Consider the following 18,635-nt stretch of genomic DNA (forward strand, 5'->3'; position numbering starts at 1 on the left):
TGGGTCCGGGAGGCTGCATTCAAAAGCCAGATAGCCCATGAAATACACCTGTACGGAAGGCAGAGATGGTATATGCTGAAGCACAAGATGATGCTAACAGAGAACAGGTCCACGAACACATAGGATACTGCAAGGAAAAGCCAGCTCTGGCCACAACAGTGGAGATGGACTAAATAGGAGGAAAATGACCTAAGGGGTTGAGAACTCCCATGAACGGTCCCGTATTTTAAAAAATGTCAAACAGTGCACTTATGAACACAAAACCCTCAGGTGTCAAGCTGTGCATTCTGAGAACTAATTGTTTCAATAAAAATCCACGAGGAAAACAACCAGGCCTTCTATTTGCTGAGCTGCACTGATATGCCTTGCTCCCTCCTGAGCGACCTCTTGCTCCCAGCAGGACATCCCCGCAGCAATCAGGATGGAGAGCAGCAGAAAGTCCCCCCCCCCTCCAAGTATCAAATATTCATAGCCTCTCAAGAGGAGACTCCTGCAGAAGGTGCAGTGCAGGTTATTAATAGCAATCTATTGTGTCTGGGGCTTGCCACTTACCCAGAGCTGGGCAGCAGCAGCAATGGAGGAGGGACAGGCAGAGGACACTGGGCCAACGGAGACAAAGAGTTCAATGCGTATGCCCCAAAAACCCAAAGGGAGGGGAGGAGCAAAACAAAGGTAAATAAAGAAGAAGAAGAATCACAGTAATGACAGCAGCCAAGCCCATTCTGTACCACAGACAACCTCAATCTAAGCATGCACTATAGATACATCCCTGTGTGTGGAGTACTATTTATCATCACCTCTTCTTCCTTTCCTTTAGTGTCTGTATGTCTTAACTCTTGCTTGATACTATGGTCCAAGTTAAACAAGATCTCAATCCTGTTGCAAAAATGGCCTCTAAAATAACAGAGCAAGGCTTGGATACCTGTCCTGTCATGCACATGGGGATACCAATCCAATGATGATAGCATGACTCTCGTCTTTTCCACCTTAAGACCTGCACATCTATTTGCTACTTCTCTCACTCTCCCTTGCCTTTTGATTACATCTGGTGAAGAACTCTGGAGAACTCAAAAAAAGCTTGATCATAAGTTTATGACTTTTGGGGTCGTCCTAATAATTGTATTTGCAGTTTGGGATTCTTTCCTTATGGACCGGCAAAGTTGCTTTCTAATTTTTTAGTTGTTTCTCAATGAACAAGCTACATTTGCAGGGGGCGAGAACAGAAAATTATGAGGCAAGATAATTGCATGTGAGCCACTCTGGGAACCTTTCTGGCTGAAGGGTGCAGCACAAATGCTTTAAACAAATAAACAAATAAATTGTGACCCAGAACAGTGGGAACTCAACGTAAGAGTTTTAAGACATCTCTAATGGGCAGTTTTTTCATATATAAAATAAAATTAGATTATTTCCTATGAATGAATCACAAGACAAGATTGATTTTATATATTTTTTACAGCTGAAAGCACAAATGCCACCTAACTTCTTCTTAAATAGAAATGACTGAACTATTCTTTCATTGTGTACCTACACACCACTAAACGCTCTAGTCCCAATTAAGCATACACTGCACTGCATAAACTTCCACGCTTTGAACTGTCAAGGTGGTTATGCAGATGACAAGACCCCTCCAAAAAAATTTAAGCCCATGTGTTTCTCAAGTTAGTGGACAGCCAGCACAGAATAAAAGTTAAGAGTATCAGTCAAACTAGAGAGACCCCCAACTCAAAATTCCCACTCAGCCAAAAGCCTGTTGTATGACAGAAGTAGGGAGCCTGAAGTCTGGGTACCTTATTAACTCTGCCTGGCCTCCTCATCTGGCTTGTGAGGCCATTGTAGGAGTTGTCACCCTCACTTGACATCCTACATGATTTCAGGCATGGAGCAGTTAAAGGGAGTTAGCAAGCACCGCCGATCAGCTGTCTGGCAGTGCCTGCAAAAGTCCTCTGCATGACGGTTACTCTAAAAGTCAGTGAGTGGCCCAACTTCATACAACAGAGCTGAGGGAAACTAGATCTGGCCAGTGGGTCAGATTGTTATCTTGCCTACCCACCTCCATGGTTTGACAGGTGACCGATTTTTGCCTTCATGCTCTGAAATCAAGGGAGAGCAAGAAAGACCCATCATTTGAAGAGCTGATCTTCCCACCTTAGAAAGGAGAGGTTCCAGCTCAGTGGCAGAACTCATGCTCTGAATGGATAAAAGCCCTGATGCAGTTTCTGGCATCTCCTGAACCAGGAAGGCTAACCCCTGACCTAATAGTCTTATCTGTCCCCTTTCCCGGCAAACATTTTTTTTTCCTCCCAAGACTCCACTGATTTTCTTGACGGCAGCAAAAGAAAAAAGAAAAACAGACACAGTGCTGTGCTGGGCAAAGATGTCAACATCTCTTTTCCCCGCACAGTGCTCTGATGGGGATGCAAATTGCTGCTGCCCCAGCTACCAGATCGATCATTTGATTAATGGGGAGGTGGGCAATAATCCGCTTCCTCAGCATAGATGATCTGAGGAGGGAAGGCTGTGGGTTGGTCAAAAGGTGAATGCAGCCCACTAGACAGAAAAGGTTATCTGACCCCACCCAGGTATATAGAATTACTGATAGACAGTCTGCATAACATTTCCACTTGAGATTATTGAATATCTGCTAGTCAGGGGTTACAAGTCTGACACTCCACACAAGGCTGCTCCTTCTATAGGCACCATGAAGATGTGAGCCCTGACCCAGGCTCTCTGTTGTATGGCGAAAAAATATCACAAACACACAATTTCAGAAATTAAAGTTTCTGCATATGGAACTCTTAAGGGGGCAGCTGAAGGAAAGGAAAGGAAAGCATTTGTGGCGCTGGTTGCAAGAAAGAAGCCAGCAGGGAAGGGAGGGGAAAGAAAGAGGCAGCATCTTTCTCCAGGGCATTGTGTTTCCTAGACAACATACTCTTTAACTGCACAAAAGGAACAAAGTGTCTTGCACAGCACAAATTCCCACCACCACCACCCCACTTTCCTGAATACAATTCCTAGTAAGTAATTAAGCAGCTAAAAAACACAGCTACTTGTTGTAACTGGGACACGACCAAGGAAAAGGGAAGCAACACCCCAGGAGCCGGGACTGGGAAACACTCGTACTCCTACAAAACATACACAAAATTCAGCAGGTGGGCTTTTTATAGCAATGCCACTGGCAGACTTTTCTGAAATCTCTCTCACCATCTTGAATGAGCACATGCTGGCAACTCAGACTGTAAAGTCACAGGAAGTTCTCCGATGCGGACATCTCAGCATAATAAGAGCAGCCTTATTATTATTTTTTTGAAATGGCAAGAAAAGCCTTTTTAACTCTCTTTGGCAGTCGCCTTAACAGAATTTTCTCCTAGCTTTGCTTGGTAAAAAAAAAATAGCTGTCGGTTCGCTTCGATTCCAAGCAAGTGCCATGTAGAATATAATCACTCCGCAATACAAACGCATTCCACTTGCTAGAGGGTGGACCTAAGAACATAAGAAGAGCCTTTGCAGGATCAGGCCAATGGCTCGTCTTGTCCAGCATCCTGTTCTCACAGTGGCTGAACAGATGCCTATGGCAAGCCTGGCAGTAGGATCTGAGGGCAACAGCACTCTCCCTGCTTGTGACTGCAGCAACTGACATTCAAAGACATACTACCTATAACAGGGGAAGGAGAACATAGCCATTATGGTTAGCAGACACTGGTAGCCTTATCATCCATGAGTTAGTCTAGTCCTCTTTTAAAGCTATCCGGTTTGGTGGCCCTCACTTTAGCTGTCAACTTTTCCCTTTTCTTGCGAGGAATCCTATTTGGAATAAGTGAATTTCCCTTAAAAAAAGGGAAACATTGACAGCTATGGCCACCACTACCTTCCGTGAGAGCCAATCGCATCGCTGAACGATGCGCTGTGCAAAGTATTGTTTGTCCTAAATCTTCCAAAATTCTGTCATCCCTGTGTTCTGCTGTTATGAAGGGGGGACTTTTCTGTGAATAGATATGTTTCTGGATATCCACGTCCATGCTGCCTCTTAGTTGCCAGCTCTCCTAAACTAAAAAGCCCCAAATGCTGCCATCTTTCCTTATAGGGGAGTTGCTTCATCCCTTTGATAATTTCGGTTGCCCTTCCCGAAACATTTCTCAGCTAAAAAGCAGTGTGTGTGTGCATATTGTGTGTGAGAGAGGTGTTGAGTCCAGTAGAAGAAAAGTGCAGTGCTATTTCTCAAGTGGCAGCTATCCCGAGGGAAAGGCGGGGGCCACACCATTGATTAAAATAAGAGATGAAAGGACGGGAGAGATGTCTGAAGAGGTTAAGGCACTTCGTCGCCACTTCTGTTCACATTGTGAGCAGCATGAAAAATAAGGGCATGAACTCTAGCAAACGGCACAGCCCTGTATTGCTTTGCAACTGCTCATGACTGCATGACCCTGATATGTGCCTGCGCCTCATCAATTACTCGCATGTGGAGCTTGCACAAACGTAAGCTGTATCAAGGTACTTCCACGGAAAGCACAATATGGTAAGGGGAACAGAAGCACATTAAAATGAGATGGATTGCTCAAGACGAAGTAGAAAGGTGCAGAACTTTTAAGATCCAGACACAACAAAGTAAGGGAGGCAGAGGTGCAGGTGGTGATATTCAGTATGATAAGACAAGACAAAATAGATAGTGTGGTAGGGGAAACTGGTAAAAGCAGGGGCAGGGGATGAGAGAAGGGCCCACAATTGCAGCTCATTCACACGAAACCACAGTTTATTTTAACCATGCTTTAATTTGACATGCAAACCAGGCTACTATTGAATGCATGCACTCCAGCACTAAAGAACAGAAGTCTGTGGACTCCAATTAAACAAAAAAAGTTTGCAAACAGCCATGGAAAAAGCAGAGCTACTGGAAGAAAGTATTTACATTGGTAATTATACTGTCCATCCCAAACACCACTACCAATGGGATTTACACAATACCCATTATTGCAACAATGAAGCCTTCCATGAAGAAAACTGTCCTTTTCCCGACATAATGGCTCCTTTTAAAACCTATGCTAAACCATAGTTTAGTGTGACGTGAAGGAGCGGAGGTGAGCCTTGGGCTTCCACATTCAGTCCCTCCCTGGCATAGGCGGGAGTTGTTTAGAAGCTTTTGTTTCTGTTTCTGCTCAACCACAGCTTGCTGTGTCCCCTACAGCAATAAACTGTGGCTACATTAATTATGTTTTGGTTTGTTTTTTCAAAAGGTAATTTCATCTACTTCCTAGTTCAGTCTCAGCTGCTGAAGTAAATCCACTACAGCAGCACCTATGATCAGGGCCCTCCAGTCTCTGAAAACCTCTAACAAAGAAGAATTCACCACCTTTCAAGGCCGTCTGTTCCGCTGTCATACAGCCTGAACCAGGAAATAATTTATTACATTTGGATTAAATCATTTCTCTCATGATTTGAACTCGCTGGTTTGGGTCCTCTCCTCTGGAGCAATAGAAAACCAATCTGCTCCATGATCTATGTGGTGGCCCTTCAAATATTTGAAGGTGGCTATTCGATAATCTCTAAATTTTAACATCTCCAAAATAAATATACCCAGCCCCTTCAGCCTTTGCTCACAAAACCTGATCCCCAGGTTCCCTGCTCTACTCTGGATGTGCCAATATGTCAGTGTCCTTTCTATGCCATAGTGTCCAGAACTGTGAGTCCTGATCAAAGAACAGAGTGATACCATGAATTCTCATGCAATCTAGAATTGCATTAGCCTTTTTAGACACAAGACAACACTACTGACTCACGTTTAGCATGTGGACTCCCATATCCTTTTCAAATGTGCTGTTAAGTTATTTGTCACCCATCCTGTATCTTGACATCTGAGTCTTCGCACCAAAAAGCAGAACTTTACACTTAAGTCTGCAAAACTTCATTTTGTTGGCTTAGTTTTCCATCCTGTCAAAATAATTTTAACCCTGCTTTGAAGTTGGCTTGTTTCACACAAACTTAACTGTTTTTTGGTCCAGACAACACAACAAGCTGCTATTGAGCAAAAAGCAGACGTTTCCAAAACCTCTATCGGAACCAGAGTTAAACCGAGAGGAAAAACAGCAAAACTGGATTTTCTAACTGCTTCACGTGGTTTGCATATCCCAGAGCAGGGACTGTTCTTGCCAGCATTGAACAGAATTAGGAATCAGAACAGATAACTTGCCTGTTAAATTGAATTTCAAAGATTTCTGGATGACCTCTTAGGATATTTGCTCTCTTGTTCTGCAATACCTGGTTCTTAGCCAGGACTGGATGCCAAGCTGCACCACATCTGAGCAACGGTTATTCTCAGCCGCTATTGGCAGTGGAACTGTGTGGATGGCAGAGACTAGACAATAAAACCCTTATCTTTCAGAGTCTCAGGTTCTCTGACAATGCAGCTGTGCAGATTGGGTTTCTCCAGCCCCACAATACTTCCTGCACCATATTTTTTCTGCCAACTTGGCCAGTACCTCTAAAAAATGCACTTTGATGTTTTTAAGTTACATCAGGTGAGACACATAGTCAGTAGTGAATCATCCTGTGCACTCAGTAAAAAAAACATAAAAATGCACCATCTCAGGGTAAAAATGAACTGCCAACCGGTGCAATTTTTTTAAGACTGAGATTATGTGAGTTCTAAACTGAACTGTAGCCAATAATTTGGCTGCTGCATTTGAAACCTGCTGAAGTTTGCGTTATCTTCAAAGGCAGTCTCAGGCAGCACACTGTAATAATTCAGTCTTGCCAGAGCATTGAGTACTACAGCAGAGTCATCTCTGCTTAAAAGGGGCTGTAGCTGGAAAACCGGCCATAAGTGAAAAAAGCCACCCGAGTCTCCCGTAACAATGCTGGATCCAGAGATATCCCCAAACTATGAGGAAGTAACGATGGCAGAGAAGTAAGATTTCTTCACTCTCTTCATAGAAATACATGCTTGGTTCCTAAACAGACATGCCCCATATTGCACAAAAAGGTTTTACGTTTCAGTTGTTCCAAGAAAATGCCACCACTGTCTGAGGTCATGAAAGCATTTCTACAAGGTACGGTAATTGCTGTATATCTCACACTGATCAATACCAAAATGGGTCACTGAGCCATTATTAGCAAGCTTCGTTAGGTTTATTGAGATGCAGCATACACTATCGTTGGGTTAGAAGGGCAGAAAATGTACAAAATTCAAGAGGAGAAATTGTCCTGAGTCCTAAAGAGACATCATGGAGGGGCTGGTTGGATCAGGATTGGAGGAAGAAAAGTCAGAGGATCAGTCGGTTGATGACCTTGGGGCAGGGCCCAGTGGGTATGGAGGGGCTGTGCCAGGACCTCAAGAGGGGGACAGAGTTACAAATGAGGAGTCAGTTCCTGGGGAAGGTCTCAGTGGTGTAATCTGTCAGCACTCTGCTTTACTCCCTTCTTCGTCACCCAGGCACCTTGTATCCACCCACCCCATGCTTCTGTGCTTTTTTTCACCTCTGATCTGGGAACATACACACCCCGCCAAGCACTGCTGGAGCCCACCTTTAGTCCAACCTCCCAGGAGGACTCAGACACTTAGTTCAGTTTGGAGCAGCAGCTGTCCCCTTCTCCATCACCTAGGTCATGGAGGTGCCAACATAGCCAAGAACAGACAACTCAGGTTCAGCCTCCAGAAGTTTGCATTTGCTTGCCCACTTGCCATGCCACCCCATTTCCACATAACAGGAACTGAGAGGGTGTGTTGTTTTGTTGTATCTGCTGCGCCTTTGACCCTGTTTTTGCCTATATATCTACTCACCTGGGCATTAAAGATTTGAGCAGAAGTTCAAGTTCTTCATTCAGTGAGAGCCAGGACAGATATGCAGATTTGCCCCTAACCAGAGAGAAAGTACACTACTGGAATTCCTCCATCCCTCATTATCTCAAAGTAACAGCTATATGTAATACACATACCCATTAACACAATACAGAGCACATCATTTGGTGCAGTTTTTGATCCCATGCAAATGTCCAAATATCCCAGGGCAAAATCTTTGACTCAGGTAGCTTGATCATCCGGACTGACCTGCCAACTGGCAAGAAGGCTTTTGCCACACTTTAGATGTAAATGCATCAAAGAATGTGTGGCCAAACAACATATTTATTTATCCATCTGCAAAGTAAGAATCTCAAGATTCTCTCTCTCTCTCTCTCTCTCTCTCTCTCTCTCTCTCTCTCTCTCTCTACCCCACATTGTTATGGGACTTATTGTACAGTATTCCCCAACCTGGTCTCTTCCTACAGATTACAACTCCTATCAGTTCCAGACAGAATGGCCAATGGTCAGGGATGATGGTTGTTGGAGTCCAACAGTATCTGAAGAACACTAAAACATCTGGAGGGCATGTGATTAAGGAAGGCTCTGACTGAAGTAGCTGTGATGGAGCAGAGTATTGGGCAAGGCTCCTGCTGGTCAGCAAGTCTGTGTCTTGGAGTTCCCTCTAATCCTCCAACCTTCATAGTTTATTACTGTCCTTGTGATTTTTCCTTCCTGTTCCCAGGCTGCTCACTTTTTTAAGCGCAAGCCAGCACATGTTGCACAATGAGGGCTGGATTTCCAAAGAAAAGGGCAGTGATACCCCAACAGTTGTAGCCACATCCTCTTTTAATGCACACACAAAAAACATCTCACAACACAGCACAATGAGATCACAAAACACACCCGTGAGAGAAGTGTTAACGCCAAGACTGTAATGGGCATTCCTCACCCCAAACATTTTCCTATTGCCCCTACCAAATAGCCTGTCCTCGCCACACAACTATTGCAATTGCAAAACAACTTCTCACTTTAAAACAACAACAACCACATGCCATTGGTCATTAAGACACTCCAATAGTTGAATTGTTCCCACATCATCTGGTAATAGGTAGCAGATACAACACCCAGGGATAAGCTATGCCTGTTCAGATTAGGATATGCACCTGCCTCAAGATACCAAGGACAAAGCTAGATTGAGCATATTCAGCTAATAAAAGGATGCTACCCTTTCACATTGCTAACACATTATTCAGTCTGGCATTTGCAGAGGTAGATCTAGAAATTGTGCTCCTCTACCACGGTCCCCAAGGGGGAATCCATAGGAACTATGGGCACCCTCAGACATCAAACCTGTCCTAATTTGCTTGTTTGTTTGTTTTAAAGAGACTTTTTCCAGGGGTGTTTCCTGTTTGGGGGAAGGTGTGTTGCCTCCTTTTTTTGTCTATGCTCGAAAAGGTTGAGTACCCCTATTCCACACAACCCGTATGAACAAGATGAACTGTCCTTAAATACACATGTTTGGGTCAGATTGGATCAGGTTGAACAAAGCATAAGGAATACCAAAGCATAAGTAATGCAATCCTATCAGCATTCCATATAAAACAATCTCTCTGGAAAGATGCAGGTTAGGAAACCATGGAGAAAGCGTAAACAGTAATACTTAATTCCTAAATGCACAGCCAAAACAAGACTCCACCTGACATCAAAAGTCCCTTTCTACCAACAAAAGGCAGTCTGTTTTGGGATTTGGTTTCATTGGCTCTCTTCTGAAGCGATAAATCCAGAAGTAGGTTTGTGAAATAAAATGTTTTACTTTGAATAGATTCACACATCAGTTCCTCTAGCATTTCTCTCTCCTGTTTTTTCTGCTTTCCCCCACTTTTAGTCACTGTATTCCTCCATCACTGAGAACTGGGAATTTAGTGGGCATTGATGTTTTCAAGGGATCACACTTGCCCCCATTCATATGGAGGAAGAAGCAAGTTAACAAGTAGCTGGTCACATTCAATTGGCATCATTGCTGCAACAACTGTAGCCATGAAAAACTGTTAAAATCACAGAAAGTGAGCAAAGTAGAGCCTATGATCATATAAAGTTCGGTGCCATGGACCTATGGGAACTTTCATTTTCTGGTGTCCTATATTTGTAGTCTATCGCTAAAAACAATAAATAAGAAAAAGCATTTCCAGCGCTGATGGCTGTGGATAAAATCTTGAAAAGTAAAAAGAAGGCTCAAAAGCAGCTTTCCAAAGTTAATTTCAGAGCTAATCTCATGGTTTTGTAAGTTTCACGGTGTGGCAACACAATCATACAATGATCATCCTTAATAATAGTAAAGCAAGATCTTTGTTAACCAACTATCACTGCCAGAAAACAGCTTACATTCAAGTTCACAAGCTATATCTCTCAAGAGGTTCAACATATCCCACAGCAGTAACTGTTGGCATTCATCTTGTCCAGGAGAACAGTATGTTATATATGCTTATGATTACTCGGAAGTAACCTCCACAGTTGTAAAGGGGAAGTAGTAGAAAAACACACACAGAGTACAGTGGTACCTCGGGTTAAGTACTTAATTCGTTATGTAGGTCCATTCTTAACCTGAAACTGTTCTTAACCTGAGGTACCACTTTAGCTAATGGGGCCTCCTGCTGCTGCCGCCACACAATTTTTGTTCTCACCCTGAAGTAAAGTTCTTAACCTGAAGTACTATTTCTGGGTTAGCGGAGTCTGTAACCTGAAGTGTCTGTAACCCGAGGCACCACTGTAAATATGAATCTGGATTTCCAGATTCTCACTAATGAAAGCCATTCTGACATTAAGAACACCTGACCACTCATCATCTTCCAACTAAAGTCAACCAGGAGCAAATTCAATCGAGAGATTCATCTAGAACTACAGTAGCTACAACATGACCAAAAAACCTACCTGACACTTCTCCTTGCAGTCCATGGTTACTCAGTGGACAGAGCATTCCCAGAAGACCACAACCACCATTCCATGAGAGGTCCTCTTCTAGATAACGTATGGAGCTCAATTAGCGTGCCTTAGTGATAACATCTACAGAAACAAAAGGGGTTAAATGTCACTCTTTTACCTTCACTCTCTCTTAAAGTAAAGCACTTTGGAGAATTCAAGATCACAACTGATCTAGACAGATGAGAAAACAGAAGATGGCTCTAACTGCATATAATCTTCTGCAACTCTTCCACCCCACCACTAAATAGGGTCCATCTGTATTAACTACTGAAAAGGCCAGTACCACGGGCAAAATGAAATCCCCTGTAAGGCATAACATGATTATTGCCTTGGCACTGAATGCATTTTCTTGACACGTCCAAGAGAACTGCCAAGCTCAGCCTCTAAGTAAGAAGCCAGATTTCATCAGGTGCTGCAGAGACGGCATGCTCAAATGCCAGCCAGGAGGCTTGTGATAGAGGCTGCCTGTCACTAATAGCTATTTGTCTTGTTATTTTTATCTCTGACCAGGTCTCTGCCCAGATAATCTCCAATGGAGCCTGTAGTCATGACTCTCCCACTATCTGAAACAACACATCAAAACTGCTTTGACAAGGTGGTTACACTACAGAGTCAAGCACAAGCCAGATCCGTCTACTGGCTAGAGTGTCTAAAGAGAGGTGCTAGATCATCAGTAAAGAAAATCTTAGCATAGTGGAATTAACAGAGCCTAGCTGGCAAGCTGTTTCTCCCAACAAGCGTTTTGTGACCTGTGGGTCAAATTCCAATCATAGTCTGTTCCTCAGTTGTAGACTTGCTAGATATTAGAGTTTGACTCAGGTCTTCTACCAGCTCCTAAAGTCAAGGTTAAAATCTAATCAATCTTTGAAAGCAACTGAATTGTTTTCAGTAATAAGACTGGTCCGTATTTCCACATGCATTGGGGGGAATCTACGGTAATTTAGCTTGACTTTGCACACTCAAACACATCATTTTATTTAGAAACATAAAGTGGTTTTTTTCCAGCTAGACACCACCAAATGCAACACAGAAAATGAAGAAAACCAAAATACATGTATATCATGTACTTAATGAAAAACATTAAAATAGAAATATGCATAAAGTACTCAAGTAGGAATCCTAATAGCATCAACAGTATCACCACAATCCAGGAACCCAAAAGAGAAAAATATAATTGTTACTGATGAGCTGTAACACTGATTTGTTCTTGAAAACAGGAGAGTTCTAAGTGGGATTTCTAGCGTTTAGGGAGCAAGGCAGCAGTGCATAATGCTTTGCAGAATAAATTATACAAAAGCAGAGTAAGTTATAAAAAATCAGTATATAGGTATGTGTAAATTGGCATATAATATATCAAGGGTGCAGAATTTAGCTCTTTGTGGTGCAATTTCATTTAGTGTGAAGTACACACAGCACTGACCATATTCAGCACATCTTGCTAGCTAAACAGGTAGAGCCCTCAGTCATCCCCTAGAAATTCCTTTGAGCTATATGCTTTCAGTCTGGCACAACCTCAGAATTTGCCTTCAGTTTGAACTGTGTCCCTGATTTCCATTATCTGAAGCCCAGGATGGAAAGGATTCTCACTAGCTTAATCTTGCCCTGTCAGCCCAGTTCAGGAATAGAATGCTACAAGGAGATGTTTTCAGAGCACAGCAGATGATGGCAGCTGCAGAATGAAAGGAAGCTGTAGCACAAATCTTGCTGAAATATTTCATGCTCTGCCTTTAAACACACAAATACCTGCAGCAGAATGGGAAAGAAGATGCTCTGGTTGGTGGTCTGTTGTTGCTTTAAAAACTATTAACAATTGCACTCTGAAATAGCCAAATTTGGAAACATATAGCTTCAAAATGACTATCAAAAAAGCAGGAGATGCCTGAAGCAAGATCAAAACAAAAATACTCCCACCCACCCTGCAAAAATAAAATAAAAATCTTAGCTCTTAGCAATAGAAGCTCAATTCTGTGCCACTTGATAGAGAAGGTCAAGAGGCAAGACAGCTGTGCAAGACAGGAATATGGGCTGCACTGCAGTGAGACATTCTGTCTCTGGCAGCAAGCTGTAATGTGATCTTAAAAGCAAACCATGCCTCCTGACCATCAACATTCAAACTATAACACCCGAAACTTTACCTCTCACCTCAAAAGCAAAGAACAAGCAGTGATCCCCATTTCTCAGCTTCTGGCCAAAGGCCTCCTCTACACAGCCTTAAGCTACCCAACAGCAATTGGTTGAGTATAATAATAATAATAATAATAATAATAATAATAATTTATTTATACCCTGCCCATCTAAAAGGAAGCTACATAATGACACCCTTAGCGCTTACCTACACTCTCCGATACATTGCTTTGTTCAGATATCGTTTTCACAACCTGATTTGCCTTTAACCAGCTACTCCTAAGGCTCTATGGGATATATTTGCTTACATGTGCATTCTCCTAGATCTTTTATAAAGAAAACATGTTTTAAAAAGCTGCAGCCATTGTATGCATTCCCCATTCTATCAGTATGCCTGGCCACATCCAGCGCCCAAGCAAAATTTATATTGTTCCTGGTTGCACAAGCAAATTTAATCAAGTTAGAAGTGCTACCTACAGTTTCATTCAAGGGGGGGGGGGGATAAAGGATTTCAAGTTTGTCAGAAATAAAGAAACTACAACAACTCTCTTTTGGACATTATAAAAAACACATAGGGAATACGCAAAGTTCAAAAAATTCAGACTGCCTTTGTTGAATAAGCTAAAACCTTTGGACACCAAGATCCTATCCTTGTCGCATGACTTTGTCCCAGATCTCCCACAGGTGTGCAGCACAATTTCCCCTCCCAGTTTTGCAGCTGGAGGGAGATGGGATCTTCTGTGGAGTTGTGGAAGCCCAGTGCAACTGTGGGGATGACCACAGCTCCTCTCTCCAGCTTTAAACTCAAGAGTTGAGAAGCAGAGGAGAGACCTGTTCAGCACTGAGCTGCTGAGGCTCTTCAAAGGGGTTCAGCAATACAGTGCCCAAAGGGCCAGCAGGGCTTGGGTTTGCTTTGATGTTGGGGGTAGGCAGGTGCTTGTTCTGAGCACCACCCAGAACCAAAGCAGCCAACCACATTCTTCACCTTTGGAGCAAAAGACTAGGGCTTATTTTGGGTGGGCACTCTGCATGCCCGTTACCCCTGCCATCCCTCAGTACGTCCCTTCCATTGGTTTCAAAAGGTCCAGGGTCACATCCAAACCATACATATAAAGCACACTTAAAGCAGATGGCTTCCCACAAAGAATCTTGGGAACTGTAGTTTGTTAAGAGTGCTGGGAATTGTAGCTCTGTCAGGACTAAACTACTGCTCCCAGAGTTCTTTTCGGTAAGCCTGTGTTTTAAATACGTGGTGTGGATGTGGCCCTAGATCTGCACCAAAACCTATATATGGAATTATTACATGGAAGCGACAAAGTATGTTAGGAAACTCAGGCCATTAACAGTCTAGTCTAGTCTCATCTTGGGTGGTTTGGGGAATCACATACCTACCATGCTGGCATAGTGATGTCTGGAATTATCACAAAAAGCAGCAAAGTCTGCTAGCAAATTCAGGCTATAATAGTGTAGAATAATCTGGGTTTGGAAGGGGGAAATTCTCCCATGAGCTATGACGTTCACTGGTCAAATGTTGCAAAAGTCAAACTCCCCCATCCTAACCTACAAAACAGGGTTATTGTGACAGGTCCAGCACAATCCTACATATGATTCCACAGAACTAATATTCATTGCATTCAAAAGGGCCTGTTCTCTGGAAGCAAACACAGGACTGCAGCATCAAGGCACAATCGTGAGCTCTTTGCAGGAAGGGTAGGATACAAATGGAATAAAGAAATAAAACCTGCTCATTGGCTGACATGAGCTCCCTAAATTTAAGCACCTCTATAAGATCATTTCCGGCGTAAGAGCTGACTAGTTCCTCTATTGTTTTACACATATGATGTAAAGGAAGCAACATATATAGTCTCTGCAGGTGCATTTTCTGTGACATTTTGAAGTCATTGTTTTCTATGAGAAAAAAACTCTAAAAGAAAACTATCTAAATGATCCCATCCAAATCACATTATATAATTTATGCAGACTCCACATTGATTATTGGAAGGAGAAAAATGTTTTGGGTGTAGTTAGAGAATATCTCCACTAAAGCTAGCATACCCTTTCCACCACTGAGCCACCAAACATAGACATGGCATTGTTTAATAAAGCAGAAACTAAATGACTCCCCAGTAAAATTAAGAAAGCTAAGGGCAATTCCAGTACTCAAAACAAATTCCTAGGCCCATGATTACTTTTGGCAAAGTGTATTTCTTTTACACCAAGCTCTGGTTGGTAGATCTTAGTGTTCTAACAAGATTAAAAGTAGATCTCACCAGCCTGAAATCTCACGCCAGTCAACAGGGCACCAAACTAGGAAAAAATCAAGTTACAGTGAACTAAATGGGCCTTACTCCTGCATAGACATGCGTGGGATTGCACGGCTGGTATTTAATTTTGTTTACTACCCAAACCGCTATGGCTTGAAACCAGCAATGTAGTCATTTAGGCACAGGAGCACTAATCAATCCAATTAACGATACAGTACAGTAGTTTTAAAAATCTGACTACTAAGCAAACCCCTATGGAGATGAGTGGGAAGGTTTAGTACCAATTACATTGTTGCAAACAATGGATTCTGCTAATACCTTAAAAGGTGAATTTGAGGGATTCGTTTGCTGCATTATTTAGGCAAAATACGACATATGATCAGTGATAAGGTGATACTGAAATATTTACCTAAATTGGTCCATTAATTAAAAACAGGCTTTTTCTTGAATTTAAAAAGAAAGCTTTTAAAATCAGCTGACCATCAGAGGAAACTTCCACAAAGTGCATGGGGGGGGGGGGGAGGCACACTTGCATCGTGGTAAAGCGACCTCTCCCAACCAGGCACCCTCCAGCTGTTGTTGGACTACAACTCCCATCATCCCCAACCAGTGGCCATGTTGTTGTATGCCAACGTCTGGGGGGCACCTGGTTAGGAAAGTAACGATGTGGAGAAGAGTAGTTGAAAGGATGAGTACCGAGCGTCTCGTTCAGATATGCTGCAGTAATGTTCTCCTCGTTATGCTGTTGTAACATAGCAACGTGGGGGACTGCCTGGTTACTTCTAACGTCTCTTGCGCTGGGTTATACGATTATGCAATACACCGGGCAAAGTGCAGAACGTTCCTAGAAACTCCTTAACTCGTGTCAGGGCCCTCACCGCGCGGGAAGCACGGCATGGACCTGCTAACCCTGCAGTCAGCGTCGTCTGCCTACACTGGCACTAAGCAGGGCGCATTTACACGGACTGAATTAAGCAGCAATGGGCAAGTAACGGCTTGTCAGTCAGAGACAGTAATATGACTCCCGAGTTCCACCAGCAAGCCGGGGAGGAAGGCAGAGAGGGAGGGAGCTTGCGTGGGTTGCAAGATTTGCAAGCGTTTGCAGCTGCAAGGAACTGGCGTCGTGCAGAAACTTCCTACTGCAAGGCGCCTGGTTGCTCTCTTGCAGGGTCTGGCTACCCTGACTCGAGACACCCACTGAAACACCCCGGAATAGGTTGAAAAGTTCACAGCCTTGCAGAGGTGGCCTCCAACTCACAGATCGTGAGAAGGCGACGCGTGTTGACAAGAGCTGCAAAGCTGATAAATCGGCACTTTTCTCCCCGTCCCTCCCCCCAAAACAGCAGCTTTGAAATGCCTCCTTATCCCAATGCCTCGCTAAATCCTCAGAGTAGGGGGGAAGGCGTGGGGATATATTAAAAACAAGTCGCCTCAGGACTAAGGGCAGAAACTTGGGTCTCAAGGAGCGACCCCTTTTTCCACCCTTCCCGAAGGGAGCGGTAGGTTACTTACCAGAACGGGTTTAATATCCCCTTTCTTTTGTCTCTGGGGTCCCCAGCAAATCCTGGGGCCTTTCCCCGCCAGCTGGAGAATGCTCCCAGGCAACCCTTCACGCCATTCCCCCAAACATCTCTATAGCCGCCATCCTTGTTGATGGCAAAATAACCCGCTTTACCCCAAAGTATCATACGTGTGGCTTCAGGTGCAGTTAAATAAGCTTGCACTGGATTGGCTACGTTCGCCTCACATTTCAGGGCTTTAGCTGTGGTAGGTTAGGGTGGGGTGAAGGGTGACGCTGTACTTCCGCCCTTCTCTCCAAACCATCTGTGCACAGCGAACGGCGGCTAGTTTTAGGGACTGAAACAGGAGCTGTTTGCTGACCATCGAAACGAGGGGTTTCCTTGAGGGGTGGATCTCACATGGTGAGCCGGAAGACCCGGCAGGCTATTTCTCTCGTTCTGGGACCGCTGCGGAGGGAAAAAAATCCCTGTTTATAGAAGATGTATTTTTAGAGCATGGATTTTCTTTCAGCTACTTAGAGATTCTATGATTATTATTTGTATTCGACATTGGCATCTATACTTATATCGCTGAAATTTTATGTTCATAAACTGGAAAATATATACTGGGTAAAAAGTATCAAGTTACTAGTCCTTCATAATTAAATTTAATGTTTGGCAATTAATCATATAGACCTGCGGGTATAGGGTAGTATAATAATAATAAATTGTAGACTAAGTTATTTGCCTGCTCAATAGCGATGGTGATTTTGTGAAATTTCCACATATTAATCTGGACATCAGCAGGTACAGATTCTGTCTAATATACACCAATACCTGCCATAAATTACCTTCTGCGGTCTGCATATAACAAACTGGCTAGTCTCTACATAAAAGAATAAATGGACATTGGAAATGGTCAGACCACACCTGGAATACTGTGTCCAGTTGTGGACTACACCAGTGGCGTAGCATGGGGGGGCAGGGGGGCAGGCCGCACCGGGCGCAACATCTGGGGGGGGGGCGTGCTCACACTCGCAGCCCTCTGCCCCTACTAAAATCCACGGGTTAGGGGGCGCAGATTACTTGCCTTGCCCGGGTGCTGACAACCCACGCCACGCCACTGGACTACACAATTTAAAAAGGATATTGACAAGCTAGAATTCAGGCAGAGGAGGGCAACCAAGAAGATCAAGGGTCTGAAAAGCAAGCCTTATGAGGATCTGTTGAGGGAGTTGGGTATGTTTAGTCTGGGAAAGAGGAAAGTGAGAGGAGATACGATAGCCACCTTCAAATATCTAAAGGGTTGTCACATGCAAGATGGAGCAAGCTTGCTTTCTTCTGCTCTGGAGGTAGGACCCATACCAATGGATTCAAGTTACAGTGGTATCTCAGGTTAAGTACTTAATTCGTTCTGGAGGTCCGTACTTAACCTGAAACTGTTCTTAACCTGAAGCACCACTTTAGCTAATGGGGCCTCCTGCTGCCGCTGCTGCTGCGCTGTCAGAGCCTGATTTCTGTTCTCATCCTAAAGCAAAGTTCTTAACCTGAAGCACTATTTCTGGGTTAGCGGCGTCTGTAACCTGAAGCGTATGTAACCCGAGGTACCACTGTACAAGAAAGGAGATTCCAACTAAACAGCAAAAACTTTCTGACAGTAAGAACAGTTGAACAGACTCCCTCAAGTGGTGGTGGACTATTTTTCCTTAGAGGATTTTTTTGTGGAGGCTGGATGACCATCTGTCACAGATGCCTTAGTTGAGATTCCTGCATTGCAGGGGGTTGCTCTAGATGACCCTCAGGGTTCCTTCCAACTCTACATATGATTCTATAATTCTCATAAAACATGGTCATAACATTTTCATCCTACCAGAGCAGGCTCCAATTTGCCATTGTGCTGTTTCTCCCATCTCCTTCCCAAAGCAAAAGCTATTTCTTTATTTCTGTACTATTGCAAATAATATTAAAAGCAAGTTTTCAATCTTCTTTGCGTCA

The 18,635-nt window shown here is 43.5% G+C and overlaps 1 protein-coding gene across 8 annotated transcripts in view; it reads right to left on the bottom strand.

Annotated features, from left to right (window-relative positions):
• Positions 1–16,822, bottom strand: part of TMEM94 (transmembrane protein 94) — a 68,304-nt gene extending 51,482 nt beyond the window's left edge. For 4 of the 8 annotated variants that reach the window (XM_083429824.1, XM_083429823.1, XM_083429822.1 and 1 more), the window contains exons 1-2: positions 16,654–16,816; positions 10,703–10,834 (exon numbers count right to left, since the gene is read on the bottom strand). In XM_083429824.1, coding sequence (XP_083285950.1) covers positions 10,703–10,726 — 24 coding nt within the window. In that variant the 5' untranslated portion in view covers positions 10,727–10,834; positions 16,654–16,816. Of the gene's footprint in view, positions 1–10,702; positions 10,835–16,653 lie in introns of all 8 variants that reach the window. The other 4 variants (XM_083429831.1, XM_083429830.1, XM_083429829.1 and 1 more) reach the window with 2 other exon arrangements.
• Positions 16,823–18,635: the final 1,813 nt, after the last annotated feature.

The sequence above is a fragment of the Podarcis tiliguerta genome (genome assembly GCF_965153285.1).
Source record: "Podarcis tiliguerta genome assembly, chromosome: 2".
NCBI classification, from domain to species: Eukaryota; Metazoa; Chordata; class Lepidosauria; order Squamata; family Lacertidae; genus Podarcis; species Podarcis tiliguerta.